Source organism: Hyla sarda, chromosome 6, assembly GCF_029499605.1.
Source record: "Hyla sarda isolate aHylSar1 chromosome 6, aHylSar1.hap1, whole genome shotgun sequence".
NCBI lineage: Eukaryota > Metazoa > Chordata > Amphibia > Anura > Hylidae > Hyla > Hyla sarda.
Genome location: NC_079194.1, coordinates 290,913,206 through 290,935,026, shown reverse-complemented (window position 1 = coordinate 290,935,026; position 21,821 = coordinate 290,913,206). Strand labels below are relative to the sequence as shown.

At 46.8% G+C, this 21,821-nt stretch overlaps 1 protein-coding gene and 1 non-coding gene across 3 annotated transcripts in view; both read left to right on the top strand.

Annotated features, from left to right (window-relative positions):
* The first annotated feature begins 2,852 nt into the window (after positions 1 to 2,852).
* The window catches only part of CTTN (cortactin), a 50,884-nt gene continuing 31,915 nt past the window's right edge, over positions 2,853 to 21,821 (top strand). The window contains exons 1-3 of one of the 2 annotated variants that reach the window (XM_056527706.1): positions 2,853 to 3,020; positions 18,588 to 18,668; positions 20,840 to 20,913. In XM_056527706.1, coding sequence (XP_056383681.1) covers positions 18,588 to 18,668; positions 20,840 to 20,913 — 155 coding nt within the window. In that variant the 5' untranslated portion in view covers positions 2,853 to 3,020. The remainder of the gene's footprint in view (positions 3,021 to 18,587; positions 18,669 to 20,839; positions 20,914 to 21,821) is intronic. The other variant, XM_056527705.1, reaches the window with a different exon arrangement.
* LOC130277900 (U2 spliceosomal RNA) lies at positions 13,302 to 13,500 on the top strand. The gene has a single exon (XR_008845630.1). It is a non-coding gene; the product is annotated as a U2 spliceosomal RNA (small nuclear RNA).

Here is a 21,821-nt window from a genome sequence, read left to right as displayed (position 1 = left end):
TATAGTAGTATATAGCAGTGTATACGGATACTGGAAGCCTGTGCTAGCATTTCTCCTGACGTGTATATAGTAGTATATAGCAGTGTATATGGATACTGGAAGCCTGTGCTAGCATTTCTCCTGCAGTGTATATAGTAGTATATAGCAGGGTATACGGATACTGGAAGCCTGTGCTAGCATTTCTCCTGCGGTGTATATAGTAGTATATAGCAGTGTATACGGATACTGGAAGCCTGTGCTAGCATTTCTCCTGCGGTGTATATAGCAGTGTATACGGATACTGGAAGCCTGTGCTAGCATTTCTCCTGTGGTGTATATAGTAGTATATAGCAGTATATAGAGAAGAGGGTTGCATTGACAATCCAACACAATGGGCAGCACATTGAACACATTTTATAAGTGTATAACACCAAAGCAACCCCCTCAGTGTAAATAGATCCTACGCTATAACCAAATTATCAATTCAAAGAAAAAGGCGTATGCAGATCTCAGTAGCAAAAATATCACACATTTTATTAGTAAAACATGCACAGAAAAACAGACATTTAAAAAAAAAGTCCCCGGAAGAAGCCTACTTTGGTGAAACGTCGGGCCACGGCGGTCTGGTTCTCTACTCTCACCCACACCACTAGGTAACTTACTTATGCACTTTATTTATTTTTTGTTGTTGGACACTTGGTTCTAGCCTTTTCTATGCCTATTTACTGGGGATACTATTTTATCTTTTGATGCACCTTACTATAGAGCTATTAACTAGGATTTAATCCTGTCCTAGCTCATTACTATATTACTTACCTTGGGCAACTCCTTTGTGTTCCCCCATTTTGCAATTGTTTATTGCTATGTATTCATGAACTTGGTGATTCCTGACCAGACCCCCCCCCCCCCTTCCTACCTCTGATCTTGGAGTTGTATCTCTAAATTGACATTTTATAAGTGGTCAGAATCTTGTAAATAACTCATAAAAGAATAAAGTTACGTTAAAACCAAGCACATCATTGTTTTACTTGTGAAATTCCCAATAAGTTTGACGTGTCACATGACCCTCTTCCTATTGAAAAAACTAAAGTTGGATTCAAAATGGCCGACTTCAAAATGGCCGCCATGGTCACCACCCATCTTGAAATGTTTCCCCCCCTCACATATACTAATGTGCCACAAACAGGAAGTTAATATCACCAACCATTCCCATTTTATTAAGGTGTATCCATATAAATGGCCCACAATGTACATATAGTACACAGGCTGTACACACCGTATACATACAATACACAGGCCGTACACATACAGTACACATTGTATATACATACAGTACACAGGCCGTACACACCGTATACATACAATACACAGGCAGTACACATTGTATATACATACAGTACACAGGCTGTACACACCGTATACATACAGCACACAGGACGATTACATACAGTACACAGGCCGTACACAGGCCGTACACACCGTATACATACAGTACACATTGTATATACATACAGTACACAGGCCGTACACACCGTATACATACCGTACACATTGTATATACATACAGTACACAGGCCGTACACACCGTATACATACAGCACACAGGCCGTACACACCGTATACATACAGCACACAGGCCGTACACACCGTATACATACAGCACACAGGCCGTACACACCGTATACATACAGCACACAGGCCGTACACACCGTATACATACAGCACACAGGCCGTACACACCGTATACATACAGCACACAGGCCGTACACACCGTATACATACCGTACACATTGTATATACATACAGTACACAGGCCGTATACATACAGCACACAGGCCGTACACACCGTATACATACAGCACACAGGCCGTATACACCGTATACATACAGTACACACGCCGTACACACCGTATACATACAATACACAGGCCGTACACATTGTATATACATACAGCACACAGGCCGTACACACCGTATACATACAGCACACAGGCCGTACACACCGTATACATACAGCACACAGGCCGTACACACCGTATACATTATACATACAATACACAGGCCGTACACACCGTATACATACAATACACAGGCTGTACACACCGTATACATACAGTACACATTGTATATACATACAGTACACAGGCCGTATACATACAGTACACAGGCCGTACACACCGTATACATACAGCACACAGGCCGTACACACCGTATACATACAGTACACAGGCCGTACACACCGTATGCATACAATACACATTGTATATACATACAGTACACAGGCCGTACACACCGTATACATAGAGCACACAGGCCGTACACACCGTATACATACAGCACACAGGCCGTACACACCGTATACATAGAGCACACAGGCCGTACACACCGTATACATAGAGCACACAGGCCGTACACACCGTATACATACAGCACACAGGCCGTACACACCGTATACATACAGCACACAGGCCGTACACACCGCATACATACAGCACACAGGCCGTACACACCGTATACATACAATACACAGGCTGTACACACCGTATACATACAGCACACAGGCCGTATGTATACATACAATACACAGGCGGTACACACCGTATACATACAATACACAGGCGGTACACACCGTATACATACAATACACAGGCGGTACACACCGTATACATACAATACACAGGCCGTACACACCATATACATACAATACACATTGTATATACATACAGTACACTGTGTGTGTGTGTATATATATACACATATATATATACACATATATATATATATATATATATACATACATATATACATACACACACACACACACAGTACACAGGCCCAATACACACCGCACAATAACAATATAACCACACACCACACGCAGATACAATATTTCAGGCATCACGTGACCGCTGCGCTCAGGGACGGGAGCAGGGACCAGGATAATCACGTGACGAGGCTGACGTCAGATCGGGAGAGACAGGAAGTGGGATACCGACACCTCCTTCCTCAGAGTCCAGAGCGGAGCCGCGGCCGGGAGCAGGGTGAGGACATGTCGTGACTCTTGTCTATTTTCTCTCTATGTGTCGTGTATTTTGTATTCCTCCCAGTCCTCTCTATGGGCCATATAGTGTCTGACACCACTGCGTCATTGAAGGGTTAATGTCAGACTGTGCCCATCTTCTCATCACCCCCCCCCCCCCTTTGCCCCATTCTGTGCCCTTCTTCTTGTCATCCCCCCGTCACCCAATTTTGTGCCCCTCTTCTTGTCATCACCCCCCCCCTCCCTCATCAACCCATCCTCTGCCCCTCTCATTCTCTCCCCTCCCCCCATCCTTTGCCCTTCTTCTTGTCAATAGCCCCAACCTCCCCACCGGCACCCCATCCTTTGTCCCTCTTCTTGTCCTCACTGCCCTTGGCACCCCATGATGTGCCCCTCTTCATGTCGTCACCCCTCACCCCATTATGTGCCCCTCTTCATGTCGTCACCCCTCACCCCATTATGTGCCCCTCTTCATGTCGTCACCCCTCACCCCATTATGTGCCCCTCTTCATGTCGTCACCCCTCACCCCATTATGTGCCCCTCTTCATGTCGTCACCCCTCACCCCATTATGTGCCCCTCTTCATGTCGTCACCCCTCACCCCATTATGTGCCCCTCTTCATGTCGTCACCCCTCACCCCATTATGTGCCCCTCTTCATGTCGTCACCCCTCACCCCATTATGTGCCCCTCTTCATGTCGTCACCCCTCACCCCATTATGTGCCCCTCTTCATGTCGTCACCCCTCACCCCATTATGTGCCCCTCTTCATGTCATCACCCCTCTCACCCCATTTTGTGCCCCTCTTCATGTCGTCACCCCTCTCACCCCATTATGTGCCCCTCTTCATGTCGTCACCCCTCTCACCCCATTATGTGCCCCTCTTCATGTCGTCACCCCTCTCACCCCATTATGTGCCCCTCTTCATGTCGTCACCCCATTATGTGCCCCTCTTCATGTCATCACCCCTCTCACCCCATGATGTGCCCCTCTTCATGTCATCACCCCTCTCACCCCATGATGTGCCCCTCTTCATGTCATCACCCCTCTCACCCCATTATGTGCCCCTCTTCATGTCGTCACCCCTCTCACCCCATTATGTGCCCCTCTTCATGTCGTCACCCCTCTCACCCCATTATGTGCCCCTCTTCATGTCGTCACCCCTCTCACCCCATTATGTGCCCCTCTTCATGTCGTCACCCCTCTCACCCCATTATGTGCCCCTCTTCATGTCGTCACCCCTCTCACCCCCATGATGTGCCCCTCTTCATGTCGTCACCCCTCTCACCCCATGATGTGCCCCTCTTCATGTCGTCACCCCTCTCACCCCATGATGTGCCCCTCTTCATGTCGTCACCCCTCTCACCCCATGATGTGCCCCTCTTCATGTCGTCACCCCATGATGTGCCCCTCTTCATGTCATCACCCCTCTCACCCCATGATGTGCCCCTCTTCATGTCGTCACCCCTCTCACCCCATTATGTGCCCCTCTTCATGTCGTCACCCCTCTCACCCCATTATGTGCCCCTCTTCATGTCGTCACCCCTCTCACCCCATTATGTGCCCCTCTTCATGTCGTCACCCCTCTCACCCCATTATGTGCCCCTCTTCATGTCGTCACCCCTCTCACCCCATTATGTGCCCCTCTTCATGTCGTCACCCCATTATGTGCCCCTCTTCATGTCGTCACCCCTCTCACCCCATGATGTGCCCCTCTTCATGTCGTCACCCCATGATGTGCCCCTCTTCATGTCGTCACCCCTCTCACCCCATGATATGCCCCTCTTCATGTCATCACCCCATTATTTGCCCCTCTTCTACTCATCACCCCTCTAAACCCCAACCTGTGCCCCTCTTGTCATCACCCCTGTCACCCCATCCTTTACCCTCTTCTTATCTCCTCTGTGACCATAGTTCAGCCCCATGTACCCCTAATATAACCTTTATATCCATCACCTAACCCCCCCCCCCACCTCAATTATTTTACCCTACACCCCCCCCTTTCCTTATTATTCCCCAACTATATATCCTATGCATCACTGATCCACAACCTATGACAATGCTGCTGCAAAACTACAACTCTCAGCATGCCCTGACAGCCACGGAAAGGAATTCAGCGTCGGAATACCGCTAGCGGAATTTCCGCAGTGTGAACAGGACAGCGGAAATAACATTAAAGTCAATGGGCAGAGGAGATGTGCATCATTTTGGAGCGGAGAATCCAAGAGGAATTACTCCCTTAAAGGGATTCTCTGCCATAATCTAGAAATGTTACTAGTTTTTGGCTCGTTTTGTATGAAGCTACAGTATATTGTCCATTGTGAAGGTTATGTTGGCCCCTAACTGGTCTGACAGGTTTCTATAGGTCGCTGTCTGTACCTGTCCGTGACCAAAGGTCAAATACCCGGGCAGGTCCCTGCGCTGCTATATACCCCTGTATACATATAGACTGATCAAGATTTTTGACTACACTGAATAGATCTCATAGACCTCACCCCTGGGTATATAAAGCTCTAGAGATGAGCGAACTTACAGTAAATTCGATTCGTCACGAACTTCTCGGCTCGGCAGTTGATGACTTTTCCTGCATAAATTAGTTCAGCTTTCCGGTGCTCCGGTGGTCTGGAAAAGGTGGATGCAATCCTAGGAAAGAGTCTCCTAGGACTGTATCCACCTTTTCCAGCCCACCGGAGCACCGGAAAGCTGAACTAATTTATGCAGGATAAGTCATCAACTGCCGAGCCGAGAAGTTCGTGACGAATCGAATTTATTGTAAGTTCGCTAATCTCTATAAAGCTTGTTCATTGTATACAGGGATCTATAACTTTGTGAAATATTTGGCCATTGATAAGATCTTTGTATCCAGTAAATGTAAACATTCCGGTTTACCCTCCAGATGCAGAAAACACAAGCAGACCCTATGCTTTTCACATCGGAGAGTTTTCTTTCTTCTAGGGCAGTGTTTCCCAACCAAGGTGCCTCCAGCTGTTGCAAAACTACAACTCCCAGCATGCCCGGACAGCCAAAGGCTGTCCGGGCATTCTGGGAGTTGTAGTTTTGAAACAGCTGGAGGCACCCAGGTTTGGAAACACTAGCCTTTGGCTGACTGGGCTTGCTGGGAGTTGTAGTTTTGCAACAGCTGGAGGCACCCCGGTTGGGAAACACTAGTCTAGGGCTACACTGAATGACCTCTCTCCTATGCTGGTAGTGTTGCTACAATGTGTCAAGGAAAATAAAAATGTATCGGGTTTGGGTCACAAAGGAAACAGCTGTAACAAACTGTCAATTTTTGGGATGAATTTGGATTTCTTTAGGGCTATAATTCACTTATAAGAAACAGAAATCTTTAAAAATGGTGACAAATTGGAATAAAGTGATTAAAGGGGTATCCTAGCCCCAGATATTATTATTATTATTATAATTATTCTAAAAAAATATATATATATTTAATAATAATAATAATAATAAAAATAAATAAATAAATATAAATATATATTTTAATAATTTTTTTTTTTTTTTGGAGTAAGGGTGCCTCGTTCCAATGGTTTCCAGTGCGGCTTCCTTTGATGTATTAACCCTCTAAGAACCAGGGAGTGAGTGAATGACTGAAGGTGCATATTAATGGCCTATTTAGCTATTCTCTCCTCACATGCCCTAATCTGTTGTTGCAGCACAGTCCCAGGAGGGTGTGATTCTGCCTAGAGCTTGGATGGGTAATACTATGTTGAGCAGTGTTTGTTTGTTTGTTTTTTTTAAACCAGCGTGCCTCCAGCTGTTGCAAAATTACAACTCCAAGCATTGGGGTTGTAGTTTTTCAACAGCTGGAGGCACATTGGTTGGAATACACTGGTGTACAGAGAGAAGTCAAAGGCCGCCCCTTGCTTGGTCACGTTGGAGAGGGGACAAAGCCGCTGCCAGGTACTCAGGGTGGTAGCTATCTGCCATGCCTGATCCATCTCTTTTTTAATATAGGGGGAATCGGGAGGCCACCATATACATTAGGCAGCCAATATCTATAGGTATGTGTACAATAACCTGCGCTATTACCGTGCACTTTCCCAAACAGGCTCCCTCCAGCTGTTGCAAAACTACAACTTCCAGCATGCCCTTAAAGCTGTAAACAATTAAAGGGATACTCCGGTGGAAAAAAATTGTTTTTTAAATCAACTAGTGCCAGAAAGTTAAAAAGACTTGTAAATTACTTCTATTAAAAAAAAAAAATCTTTACCCTTCCAGTACTTATTAGCAGCTGTATGCTACAGAGGAAATTCTTTTCTTTTTGAATTTCTTTTTTTGTCTTGACCACAGTGCTCTCTGCTGACACCTGATGCCCGTATCAGGAACGGTCCAGTGCAGGAGAAAATCCCCATAGCAAACCTATGCTGCACTGGACAGTTCCTGACACAGACAGAGGTGTCAGCAGAGAGCTAATAAGTACTGGAAGGGTAAAGATTTTTCAATAGAAGTAATTTACAAATCTGTATAACTTTCTGGCACCAGTTCATTTAAAAAAATTAAAGAAATTAAATGTTTTCCACCGGAGTACCCCTTTAATTGGTTGGACTCCAGACTCATAGATTTTACTTGATAAATTGTAACAAACTCGGGTATCATGTTTACAGAGTATTATCTAGACATGGTGAACCAGTGTTTCCCAAACAGTGTACCTTCAGCTGTTGCAAAACTACAACTTCCAGCATGCTTGGACAGCCAAGGGCTAGTGTTTCCCAACCTGGGTGCCTCCAGCTGTTGCAAAACTACAACTCCCAGAATGCTTGGACAGCCAAAGGCTACTGTTTCCCAACCTGGGTGCCTCCAGCTGTTGCAAAACTACAACTCCAAGCATGCCCGGACAGCCTTTGGCTGTCCGGGCATGCTGGGAGTTGTAGTTTTGCGACAGCTGGAGGCAAACTGTTTGGAAAACACTGGACTACACAGATGTAACATTTAGATCAATAGTCATCTCTGGAATGACATGGACCCCCAGGCATGTCAGACTGTCTCCATGTAGCAGAAAAATGCAGATCGATGTGCATCACGTCCAGTATATGTTACAAATTTTACATGCGTGTATTTTACTGTAAACTGAATCTGCAAAAAGCTGTCCAGTCCTGCTGGGAGTTGTAGTTTTGCAACAGCTGGAGCCACCCTGGTTTGGAGACACTGGTTCGCCAAGTCTAGATAAATCTCTTTTTAAACATTTTACCCGCGTTTGTTACAATGTATCAGTGCAAGAAAAATCTTTAAGTCCGGACATGCTGGGAGTTATAGTTTTGCAACAGCTGGAGGCACCCTGGTTGGGAAACACTGCCTTATGCCATAAGTTGCATAGTAATGGCGCACTTTTTCTACTCCAGGTATTGTACACATACATATTGATGTCCACTGACCATGTAATGTATATGGTGGCCTCCTGACCGCCCCCCCCTATAGGAGAAGAGATGGATCGGTCACGTTAGGTTTAAAATTTGCTCAATTTTCTTGTTTCGGGGAGATAAGCTGCCACCCTAGGTACCTGGCAGCGGCTTTGACCCCTCTTCAATATAACCAAGCAAAGGGCACCCTTTGGGTTTTCTCTTTATGCCAGTGTTTCCCCATCTAATGTGCCTCCAGCTGTTGCAAAACTACAACTCCCAGCATGCCCGGACAGCCGTTGGCTGTCCGGGCATGCTGGGAGTTGTAGTTTTGCAACAGCTGGAGGCACATTAGATGGGGAAACACTGAGATAGGGGAATAGTGTCTGTTCGCAGGGGGTCCCAGTGACCTCGGAAGGTGGCACCTTTCTTACCGCTGGAAGTTGTAGTTGTGCAACATGCTGGGAGTTGTAGTTTTGCAACAGCTGGAGGCACATTAGATGGGGAAACACTGAGATAGGGGAATACTGTCTGGTCGCAGGGGGGTCCCAGTGATCACCGGAAGGTGGCACCTTTCTTACCGCTGGAAGTTGTAGTTGTGCAACATGCTGGGAGTTGTAGTTTTGCAACAGCTGGAGGCACATTAGATGGGGAAACACTGAGATAGGGGAATAGTGTCTGTTCGCAGGGGGTCCCAGTGACCTCGGAAGGTGGCACCTTTCTTACCGCTGGAAGTTGTAGTTGTGCAACAGCTGGAGGCACATTAGATGGGGAAACACTGAGATAGGGGAATACTGTCTGGTCGCAGGGGGGTCCCAGTGATCTCCGGAAGGTGGCACCTTTCTTACCGCTGTAGTTGTACAACATGCTGGGAGTTGTAGTTTCGTAACAACTGGTTCGGATATACCGCCTAATAATGTCCTACAAATGTGATTCCCTCCTCCATTGAATTCGGGAATCCCTGTTCTTCTTTTCTTCTTTCTGCCTGATTTCCCCCCCCCCCCCCCCCCCCCCCGTGTAATGCCGATAACTATCTGTACTGCCGTCATCATTCTACGTGACTGTGTGCATTAATAAGGCGGCGGAGGTGGTGACGCAGCTCCCCGGGATGTATGGAGGCCAGAATCTGATCATCAGGAACAGAGGACATCTGTATTTGGGAAGTCAGAGAATGTGGAAGTGTCCTGGGCAGAGGGTGTGACTGATCACCATTTCCTGGTTCTGCACGTTCCTTATCGTGTACGGACCTGTCGCCTGCATCGCATTCTCCCTCCTTCTCTAGCCTGGAATGTGAAGGGTTAAGCCTGCTTGGAACATACGGTGGTCGGTGACTAGGGGGGGGGGGGGGAGAAGAATTGCTGATCCTATAATGTTGGAGCCAGTCCAGGATCCTGAGTCATTTGGCAGGTTAAGGGCTTATATAGGACCTATTGCAGGACCGGGCGGCTTTACAGACCTCATTTACCACATTTAGTCTGACTAAATAGCTATAAAATGACCTGCGCGCGGTAAATCTGGATGAACCTATACTTATATCCGGCTCTGAGCGATCATTTTAAATGTGTGTTTATATAGCAGGGCGGGACAAGGTGATATGGTGTCCTAAGCCGAGAAGGCAACTTGTTCTCCACCCTGGGGCCCCAGCAGATATGAAAATGGGCCTCCTGATTTTGCCCAATGGTCTGGTGTTTATCCCCCTTTGCTTCCTATGACCCTCTGGTCCATACCCCCCTTCCATTCATGTGCTGACAATGCAGTTCTTTGGAGAGAGGAGTTCTGCATTAGGCCGAGTTCACACCACGTTTTCCCCCCGGAGTTTTTCTTTAGGCTATGTTCACACGTACAGGATCTGCTGCAGATCTGATTCTCTGTCCAATCATTTAGTTACATTGATAGCTGCAGCAGATCCTCTACGTGGGAATTTAACCCTTAAGGTACATTCACACGGGCAAGTTTTGAATCCTGTTGGCTTTCATGGGTCCACAACAAATCATTCATTATTGCAGACCCATTAAAGGGGTATTCCGGGTTTATAAATATTATCCCCTATCCAGAGGGTAGGGGATAAGATGTATGATCGCAGGGGTCCCGCCGCTGGACGCTGCTTCCAAGACGGGGACGTCATGTGATGACACGGTCACGCCCCCTAGTGACGTCACACTACGCCCCTATCCGTCATGCCCCCTCAAATAGACATGAATGGAGGTGGCGTGGTGTGGCCGTGACATCACGTCCTCGTCTCAGGAGCAGCGCCCGGCACAGAATGCCAGGGGCGCTGCATTGAGATCGCTGGGGTCCCCAGCAGCAGGACCCCCGCGATCATACATCTTATCCCCCTATCCTTAATTTTGCACGGACTGCATTGCCGTCAGTTGAGATGGCGCAGGTCCACGTGTTCATTGCGCTGATTGATACAGGCATATCCGCATGTAGTACTGCGGGCGGAAATTCTCAGTGTGAACGTACCCTTGGGGCCCATTCAGTTTCCGACATACATTCTGTACACTATGGAGAAGGACCGCGCCTTCTCCATAGACGGTTATGTATGTGGATCCCTTCTTTTAGCAGGGTCCATAATTCTAATTTCTGCCGAAATTCCGTAGTGTCCTCGGTGCAGGAGAATTTTATTGAAATCAATGAGAGGCTGTTGCAGCAGAATTTCCAAGCCGTATTTTTCAGCTGGATTCCGCTAGAAGATTCCACCGTGTGAATAGGCCCCTAGAGTGCGTTCACAAGATCGGGTCTTCTGCGAGTTTTCACTGCGGCAAATCCGCAGCATGTTACACCTACTACAATGGGGTTTGCTGCAGGTTTTTCACTTGGGGAAAACCTGCCGTGGCTTAACATACCCTTGGGGTACTAAATATACTGCAGATTTTCTGTCAGGGCCCATTTACACCACGGAATTTTCGAGCGGAACTCCATTTGGAAATTTCGCTTAAAAGGGTACTCCGGTGGAAAACTTATTATTATTATTATTATTATTATTATTATTATTATTATTATTTTTATTTTTTTATTTATTTATTTTTTTTTAAATCAACTGGTTCCAGAAAGTTATACAGATTTGTAAATTGTTTCTATTTAAAAATCTTAATCCTTCCAGTACTTATCATCTGCTGTATGCTCCAGAGGAAGTTGTGTAGTTCTTTCCAGTCTGACCACAGTGCTCTCTGCTGACACCTCTGTCCATGTCAGGAACTGTCCAGAGTAGGAGCAAATCCCTATAGAAAACCTCTCCTGCTCTAGACGGTTCCTGACATGGACAGAGGTGTCAGCAGAGAGCACTGTGGTCAGACTGGAAAGAACTACTAAACTTCCACTGGAGCATACAGCAGCTGATAAGTACTGGAAGGATTAAGATTTTTATATAGAAATAATTTACAAATCTGTAACTTTCTGGAACCTGTTGATTTGAAGAAGAGAAATATTTTTTTTTCCCTTTAATTCTGTTGTTGCAGCATCCTGTTGCTGTCAATGGGATTTTGTCGCACAGTCCACACTACACAATTTCACCAGTAGAGCGTTCCGCCTTTGTTCATTCTTTCAGTGGAATACATTGCCGTCTATGGGAACCGGCAATGTCCGCATTGTCCTAGCACCTGATTCAGTCCCCGGAATCTCCAGGGTTGAAATTCCGTAGTGTGCATAGACCCTACAGATTTTTTTTGCTGCGGGTTTTATCATTGGCCTTACCAGCAGAAAATCTCCAGCATATATAGTATGTGTGTGTACATCATTCATACATACAGGATCTGGTGAAGACGGCAGCCGCTGTTCAGTCGCTTTTCCACAAGCGGTCGGTGAAAGCTCGCAGGACCGGATTGGCTGATTATAGGCCATTATATTAATTGTCTCCAATAGTAATAATTATTACGGTGATGTATTGCTGCAGGATGTTAGCTCTCAGGTCCTCAGCAATGCAGTAAATAAATGGCTTTTATTGAAGCGCGCCCTGGGACTTGTTATGGCGACCGGTGTAATCTCTTAAGAGCGTGCGCTCTCGTAATGAATATATCTAGACAGCGGTGATGTCCATATGTATCCTGTCAGCGGCGAGGAATGGCTTTACAGGAAGCACAGCGCACACTCGCTCAATACTTATACATTATGTATAGCAGGTCCATCGCCAGACCGTGACCTACGCTCAATAGAGACCATTAGGATAGGTTAGCATCTGGAGAGGTTGGGGGTCCTACCTGAACAGCACGTTAAAGGGGCCATGGCACTTGACGTAGACTAGCGTTTCCCAACCTGGGTGCCTCCAGCTGTTGCAAAACGACAACTCCCCTGTCCGGGAATGCTGGGAGTTGTAGTTTTGCAACAGCTGGAGGCACCCAGGTTGGGAAACGCTAGCCTTTGGCTGTCCGGGCATTCTGGGAGTTGTAGTTTTGCAACAGCTGGTGGCACCCAGGTGAAGAAACGCTAGCCTTTGGCTGTCTGGGCATTCTGGGAGTTGTAGTTTTGCAACAGCTGGAGGCACCCAGGTGAAGAAACGCTAGCCTTTGGCTGTCTGGGCATTCTGGGAGTTGTAGTTTTGCAACAGCTGGAGGCACCCAGGTGAAGAAACGCTAGCCTTTGTCTGTCCGGGCATTCTGGAAGTTGTAGTTTTGCAACAGCTGGAGGCACCCAGGTTGTGAAACACTAGCCTTTGGCTGTCCGGGCATGCTGGGAGCTGTATTTTTGCAACAGCTGGAGGCACCTTGGCTGGAAAACGCTAGCCTTTGGCTGTCCGGGCATGCTGGGAGCTGTAGTTTTGCAACAACTGGAGGCACCTTGGCTGGAAAACACTGACATGAACGTCCGGGGCGTGTACTGCAGCTCAATACCATTCAAGTGAATGCTTAGGCAAAAGTCCCGTGCCCAAGCCCCTTTCTCATGCACAGAACTCTGCACAGCGTGGTACCGTTGCCTCGGTCTGTGTCTCCTCGCGCTTCTCGGCCTTTTGGCTAAGATCAAGTGTAGTATCTGTTCTTATCAGTTTTCATGCTGGTGGGGATGGGTGCTGCATGGAGGGTGCAGGTGTACCAGGGCTTTCCGGGGCTGGTTCTGAGGAATCAGCTCGACGGCTGCCCCGAGGTACTTTTGTGCCTTTGGGAGTGGTGACCCCGAGGTGCCAAAACTCACTGGGTGTACTGGCTCACTGAGTGGAAGCACGGGCCCCATAATCTCTTCACCTTGTGGCACTCACCTCTTGATTCCCGGCCTTCTGGCTAGGATCAGAGACATTTTTATAGATCCGGCCGGATGTCCGGGCAGTATATCTGCACACAGTCACTTATTTATTTCTTTTCTTGTCTCACTGTGTCACTTTTTGCGTGTTGTGTGTCCACAGGATTTGTCAGGATGCGGTAGCCCCTCTGGGTGTCCCTCCTGGGGGTCTAGGGGAGGTGTGTGTGTGGCCATTAGGTTCCGCACCTCCCTGAAAACACCCCGGGTACTCCTGCTTTGGCAGGGTACCTACTGTTATCGGCTCTGCGGGCAGAAACCTTGGCTAACGCCAAGGGGGATGCCGGGAGCATTTGTGGTCCCTTAGTAGCTTTGGCGAAAAGGGACATCGAACCTGGAACCTCGCAGGTACCTTTTGGTCCGGAGGCGAAGGGTAAGGTTTGTTGGGGGCCTCTCTCCTATCGGAGAAGGGCTTGCGATAGACCCCATCCTCTGTGCATGTTTTTTTAGTGTAACACGTTTGCACTTTTTCTTGCACTTTGGGTGATTCGAGAGCACGTTCCTCGGCTTTAGATTAAAAAAATAAATAAAAATATGTGTCTCCCCGCGCAGGAGCTGAATATCGCATGGGCTCTCAACTTTAGAATTGCTCTTTAAAATCCCCCAAAAAGATCCATCAAAGAGTCCGTCCACCTTCTGCCATTTTTCTCTAATGTCCCAATATAAATACATTGGAAAAAGAAGCAACTTTGCCATAATTCTCGATTAAAAAATGTCTTATTTTGTGTCTACAGCTCCAATGCAGGCTGTGTCACCATGGTAACAGACTACAACCGAATTCTTGTATGTGTAGTCTGATCTTGCAGTCTAGGTTCATATTGAGGTCTTCCTGTAATTCCACTCGAAAAGTCCGTTGCCCCATTTCGCCATCTCGTTGCTGTCAATAGGATTCCGCTGTACAGTCTACTCCATGAGATTTCAGTGGCAGAGCTTCCGCCCCTAAAAGATCTCTGTAATTCTTTCGGAGAAATACATTGCCGTCTATGCATTGCCGCTGCCCCTCCTCGGTGTGTTGGTGCCCGCTGCCCCTCCTTGGTGTGTTGGTGCCCGCTGCCCCTCCTCGGTGTGTTGTGCCCGCTGCCCCTCCTCGGTGGGTGTTGGTGCCCGCTGCCCCTCCTCGGTGTGTGTTGGTGCCCGCTGCCCCTCCTCGGTGGGTGTTGGTGCCCGCTGCCCCTCCTCGGGGTGTGTTGGTGCCCGCTGCCCCTCCTCGGGGTGTGTTGGTTCCCGCTGCCCCCCCTCGGTTTGTGTTGGTGCCCGCTGCCCCTTCTCGGTGGGTGTTGGTGCCCGCTGCCCCTCCTCGGTGTGTTGGGTGCCCGCTGCCCCTCCTCGGTGTGTTGGGTGCCCGCTGCCCCTCCTCGGTGTGTTGGTGCCCGCTGCCCCTCCTCGGTGGGTGTTGGTTCCCGCTGCCCCTCCTCGGTGTCTGTTGGTGCCCGCTGCCCCTCCTCGGTGTGTGTTGGTGCCCGCTGCCCCTCCTCGGTGTGTTGTGCCCGTTGATGTGTGATGATTCTTCTTTATCTAGCACTTTGTTCCAGAATGAGACATGTGGGTCACGGGCAGGGGTCCAGCCGTTGGCACAGGTTGTCAGCCATGTCTGTCATCGCTGTAGCTTGGTGAGGGAGCGAGATTGCAAACACGCTGTCATTAGGAGAGGTTGTTGACGGCGGCTCTATAGTAAACACGAGGAATACGAGCGATAACACAGGCGTTCTGGAGGACTCTGATTTAGAGGCGATCTCCAAGTACGAGAGCCACAAAGTATGAATGGCGCATGTAATACGGGCGGATAAGAGGCGGGATGCGTCTGGCAGCCTCCAGAAGCTTCTACCACACAGAGAGACAATTGTCCTGATTACAAATGGCTGCAATAATCATTGAGCGAGAAAACCAATGACCAGAAAATAATACCGGTCCCACGTGGATGGAAACCTATGGTTCTGTATGTCAGGTGTGTGTGTATGTGTGTGTGTGTGTGTGTGTATATATATATAATATATATATATATCAGTCCAAAAAATCTCCGCACAAGTACGTACTTTATTATATTTATTTTTATATTTATTTTTATTTATAATTTTTTATATTTTATAATTTTTTTTTACTTTTCATTTATCATTTATTTTCATTTTAATTATAATTCAATTTTACTTTTTTCTTATTTAATTTATTCTCAATATTTTTTATTTTTTTCTCCTTTTTTTTTTCCTTTTTCCTCTCTATTTTCTCCTTTTAATTTTTTTTTTCCACCTTTTTCATTTTTTATTTCTTCTGCATCTTGCTATACATATTGAAAAAAAACGTACTTGTGCTGAGATTTTTTGGACTGCTGTACATTATCCTGGGCGGCCTGGGTAACCATCTGCACGTAGGTCGGTCCCGGAGCGGTCTTACCATATATGTGTGTGTGTATGTATGTATGTATGTATGTATATATGTATGTATATATATATATATATATTGCACTGATCTGTGAATAGCACAGTATAGAGTTAGGTGTATTTTCTCACCTTTAATATAATAAGCACTGACTTATTGAGATATAAAACTTGACTTTTATTCGGTCATTTAACCCCTTAGGGTCTATTCACACGTACAGTATTCTGCGCAGATTTCAATATAAACTGAATGACTGAACACAGTTTCAAATCCTGCGCATCAAATCTAAATATAAAAATCTATCTATCTATATATATATATGTATATGGGGATTGACCTCTCTGTATCTGATTTGTGATCAATTACTGGTGCTTTTTAACTTTGTCTGTGTATTTTGCATTTTTGCAATAAAGGATTAATTTTAGCTTCGCTTTATGTTTTTTTGGAATGGAGAATAGCTTTAATAGAGATATCTATATAGTCTGTGATAGTGCTTCATACATATATACCTTTTTTGAGTAGTGTGTTAGGTGTGAACATTTGTCGCCTATGTTGATGGCGGCCTGTTATAGTAAATGATGCGATACGTTTTTCACAAATTTTTCTATTCCTTTTAAATGACCGAATAAATGTCAAGTTTTATATCTCACTACGTCAGGACTTACTCAGTCCGCAATGGAACTGCCCCTAGCACGTCATGTCACCAATCCAAAGCAGCGGAACAGATCACATGTTATGTGCTTTAGAGGGGTACTCCGGTGGAAAACAATTTATTTTAAATCAACTGGTGCCAGAAATTCAGAGATTTTTAAATTACTTCTGTTAAAAAATAGTCATTAATCTTAATCCTTCCGGTACTTATCAGATGCTGTATACTACAGAGTAAGTTCTTTTCTCTTTGAATTTCTTTTCTGTCTGACCACAGTGCTCTCTGCTGACACCTCTGTCCATGTCAGGAACTGTCCAGAGTACAAGCAAAAATCCCCATAAGAAACCTCTCCTGCTCTGGACAGTTCCTGACATGGACAGAGGTGTCAGCAGAGAGCACTGTGGTCAGACAGAAAAGAAATTCAAGAAGAAAAGAACTTCCTCTGTAGTATACAGCAGCTGATAAGTACTGGACTGATTGATTTTTTATTTTTTTTTATAGAAGTAATTTACAAATCTGTTTAACTTTCTGGCACCAGATGTTTTAAAATATATTTTTTTCCACCGGAGTACCCCTTTAAGAGCCGTATGCAGGCTTGAAACATGTAGGTTTTCCATCACCATGTTTATGCACTTCACTGCTGGATTTATGGATTTTCTTTTTTTGTCCTAAATAAACAAAGAATTTTACTGCGGACCAACGAGTGCTGAACATTTTTCTTTGTTCTATATATACATATATGTGTATATACAGTGATCCCTCAACCTACAATGGCCTCAACATACAATAGTTTCAACGTACAATGGTCTTTTCTGGATCATTCCAAGTTGAAACCAGACTCAACATACAATGTACAGACAGTCCAGATCTGTGATACATGTCAATGGCCGGAAGAACCGACCAATCAGAATGAGCAATTTACTGGTAAAACACCTGTATTACTGAAGTGCATGCACTGACTGGTGTCTGGTAGCGCCCCCTACAGTACAGGGAGGTATTACATGTTCTGTACTAGTCTTTACCTGTATTACTGAAGTGTATGCACTGACTGGTGTCTGGTAGCGCCCCCTACAGTACAGGGAGATACTACATGTTCTGTACTCTTTGCCTGTATTACTGAAGTGTATGCACTGACTGATGTCTGGTAGCGCCCCCTACAGTACAGGGAGGTATTACATGTTCTGTACTCTTTACCTGTATTACTGAAGTGCATGCACTGACTGGTGTCTGGTAGCGCCCCCTACAGTACAGGGAGGTATTACATGTTCTGTACACTTTACCTGTACCAGGGTTAGCTGCTCCTTTGGACACCAGGTGAGGGCGGCTCCATTTTACTTTTTTAGGACATTGCATGTTCTGTACAGGACCCCAAAGAAGCTCCTGTCCTCTACATAGACCAGTGTTTCCCAACGAGGGTGCCTCCAGCTGTTGCAAAACTACAACTCCCAGCATGCCCGGACAGCCGAAGGCTGTCCGGGCATGCTAGGAGTTGTAGTTTTGCAACAGCTGGAGGCTCCCTGCTTGGGAAACACTGACATAGACAGTGATTACAGCTCCCAGCAGATCTTTATTACATTTATATGTAAGGACTTGCTTTATCTATATTAGTCTATATTTGCTTTATCTACTTATTTTTTCTTAAATCCTCACTTTTTCCTATTTTCGGATGACATTTTGGTGGCTTCAGAACCAATCGCCAGGTTTCCATAGAGTTCTGGTCTCAAGATACAATGGTTTCAACATACAACGGTCGTCCTGGAACCGATTAATATTGTAACTTGAGGGACCGCTGTATTATGGTGGTTGTTCTTCACTCCTCTATAGAAGGCGATTCACACTTCGTGTTGTGTCCCTTTTTTAAGTAGATGGCTCATTTCTCGTATCTTGCGTTTGTTCTTTCTCCTCTGTGATGTGGTTACGATATCCTGACAGGGTATAAACGCTGAGCGCCTTTTATCTTCCAGATGTGGAAAGCTGCAGCAGGACATTCTCTTTCCATTTCTGCAGATGATGGAGATGACTGGGAGACAGACCCTGACTTTGTGGTGAGTTTATTTGCCCATTTGTTTCCATTTATCTCCATATTCATACAGGCTAGAAGTCTCCGGAGGATAGGGGATAAGTTTGAGATTGCGGGGGGTCCGACCGCTAGGTTCACATTGCCGGCGGGCTCCGCAAAAGGGAGCATCTGTCGGGGGCAGGTCTGCCGTAATGGCGGGAGTGTAGAGAGAACTACTGGATCCCCGGCTGACCCCATTCAAGTCAACTGGATCCATCGTGACCCAGTGGTGTGAATTGTGATCCGACCCATTTTGGGGCCATTCAGCACACAGAAAAACAAAAACAAATGGACCCAGAAGTGCAAAAACCACAACGGCAATGTGAGCCTAGCCTTAGTATATACTTTAACACGGCTTTGCCCAGTCTTCCTACTGAAACCTTGTTGGCAGAGGAAAAGCAACCATGATGTTCCCGTCCTCAAATCACCCCCCTTCGGGGGACACTAATGAACGTTACACAGAGTGAGATAGGACACTTATGATTGTGATACAGGAGGAAATGAGTGGATACTATTGACCAACACAGTGAGATGAGGGGACACTAATGACTGTGACACAGGAAGAGATGAGGGGACACTAATGACTGTGACACAGGGAGAGATGAGGGGACACTAATGACTGACACAGGGAGAGATGAGGGGACACTAATGACTGTGTCACAGGGAGAGATGAGAGGACACTAATGACTGTGACACAGGAAGAGATGAGGGGACACTAATGACTGTGACACAGGGAGAGATGAGGGGACACTAATGACTTTTACACAGAGTGAGATAGAAGGACACTTATGATTGTTATACAGGAGGAAATTAGGGGACACTAATGACTGTGACACAGGGAGAGATGAGGGGACACTAATGACTGTGACACAGGGAGAGATGAGGGGACACTAATGACTGTGACACAGGGAGAGATGAGGGGACACTAATGACTGTGACACAGGGAGAGATGAGGGGACACTAATGACTGTGACACAGGGAGAGATGAGGGGCACTAATGACTGTGACACAGGGAGAGATGAGGGGACACTAATGACTGTGAGACAGGGAGAGATGAGGGGACACTAATGACTGTGACACAGGGAGAGATGAGGGGACACTAATGACTGTGACACAGGGAGAGATGAGGGGACACTAATGACTGACACAGGGAGAGATGAGGGGACACTAATGACTGTGAGACAGGGAGAGAAGAGGGGACACTAATGACTGTGACACAGGGAGAGATGAGGGGCACTAATGACTGTGACACAGGGAGAGATGAGGGGACACTAATGACTGTGACACAGGGAGAGATGAGGGGACACTGACTGTGAGACAGGGAGAGATGAGGGGACACTAATGACCGACACAGGGAGAGATGAGGGGACACTAATGACTGTGACACAGGGAGAGATGAGGGGACACTAATGACTGTGAGACAGGGAGAGATGAGGGGACACTAATGACTGTGACACAGGGAGAGATGAGAGGACACTAATGACTGTGACACAGGGAGAGATGAGGGGACACTAATGACTGTGAGACACGGAGAGATGAGGGGACACTAATGACTGAGACAGGGAGAGATGAGGGGACACTAATGACTGTGACACAGGGAGAGATGAGGGGACACTAATGACTGTGACACAGGGAGAGATGAGGGGACACTAATGACTGACACAGGGAGAGATGAGGGGACACTAATGACTGTGAGACAGGGAGAGAAGAGGGGACACTAATGACTGTGACACAGGGAGAGATGAGGGGCACTAATGACTGACACAGGGTGAGATGAGGGGACACTAATGACTGTGAGACAGGGAGAGATGAGGGGACACTAATGACTGTGACACAGGGAGAGATGAGGGGACACTGACTGTGAGACAGGGAGAGATGAGGGGACACTAATGACTGATCATGTGACGTTACGTGCCGCACCGTCTTCTTACTTTTTGCTGGCTCCTAGATTTATAACAAATTTTCCAGCCCTGCACTAAGGGGTTAAGTTGCTGTGAACCCCACATTCATACACTTACCTTCAGAGCTACGTGTATCATCTTGTCTTGTTCACCAAGCTTTTTTATACTCCAGTCACATCCAGAGCTGCATTCAGATTTTTGCCTGAAAGCCACACTGTATACATTTATAATTTTATTTTGAATTTTTTTTTTCCAGAATGACCTGAGCGAGAAAGAACAGAGATGGGGAGCAAAAACCGTAGAAGGATCTGGGCACCAGGAGCATATTAAGTGAGTAATGGAGGCATCAGTGTTCACTCCCTACATAACATCCGTTTAGAGCAGTGGTCACAAACTGAGGCCCTCCAGATGTTGCAAAACTTCAACTCCCAGCATGCCCGGACAGTCGTTGACTGTCCGGGCATGCTGGGAGGTGACGTTTTGCAACATCTGGAGGACCACAGTTTGTGACCTCTGATTTAGATGAACGAGCAGACCTGCAATCCTGTGTCCTACCAAGTCTTTTAACCCCTTGAGGACACAGACAAATTTCATTGTTTGCGTTTTAGTTTTTTCCTCCGACTTTTAAGAGCCAGAACTTATTTCTCCATCCACAGACACAGAGTATGAGGGCTTGTTTATTAAATATTATAATATTTTTTTTTTTAAATTTACTATAGATTATTAATTACCGTATTTATCGGGGTATACCACGCACCGGCCTATAACGCGCACCCTCATTTTACCAAGGATATTTGGGTAAAAAAAAGTTTTTTACCCAAATATCCATGGTAAAATGAGGGTGCGTGTGTGCGCGTGTATACCCCGATACACCCCCAGGAAAGGCAGGGGGAGAGAGGCCTTCGCTGCCCGCTTCTCTCCCCCTGCCTTTCCTGGGGTCTAGAGCCCTGCTGCCGGCCCTTCTCTCCCCCTGGCTATCGGCGCCGCTGCCCGTTCTGTCCCCCTGACTATCGGTGCTGGCGCCGATAGCCAGGGGGAGAGAAGCGGCGCCGACAGCCAGGGGGAGAGAAGGGGCAGCGGCACCCATTGCCGGTGCCACTGCCCCGTTGCCTCCCCCCATCCCCGGTGGCATAATTACCTGGGTCGGGTCCGCGCTGCTGCAGGCCTCCAGCACGCGTCCCCTGCGTCGTTGCTATGCACGGCGCGGCGCACTGACATCATGCGCCGTGCAGCGCATA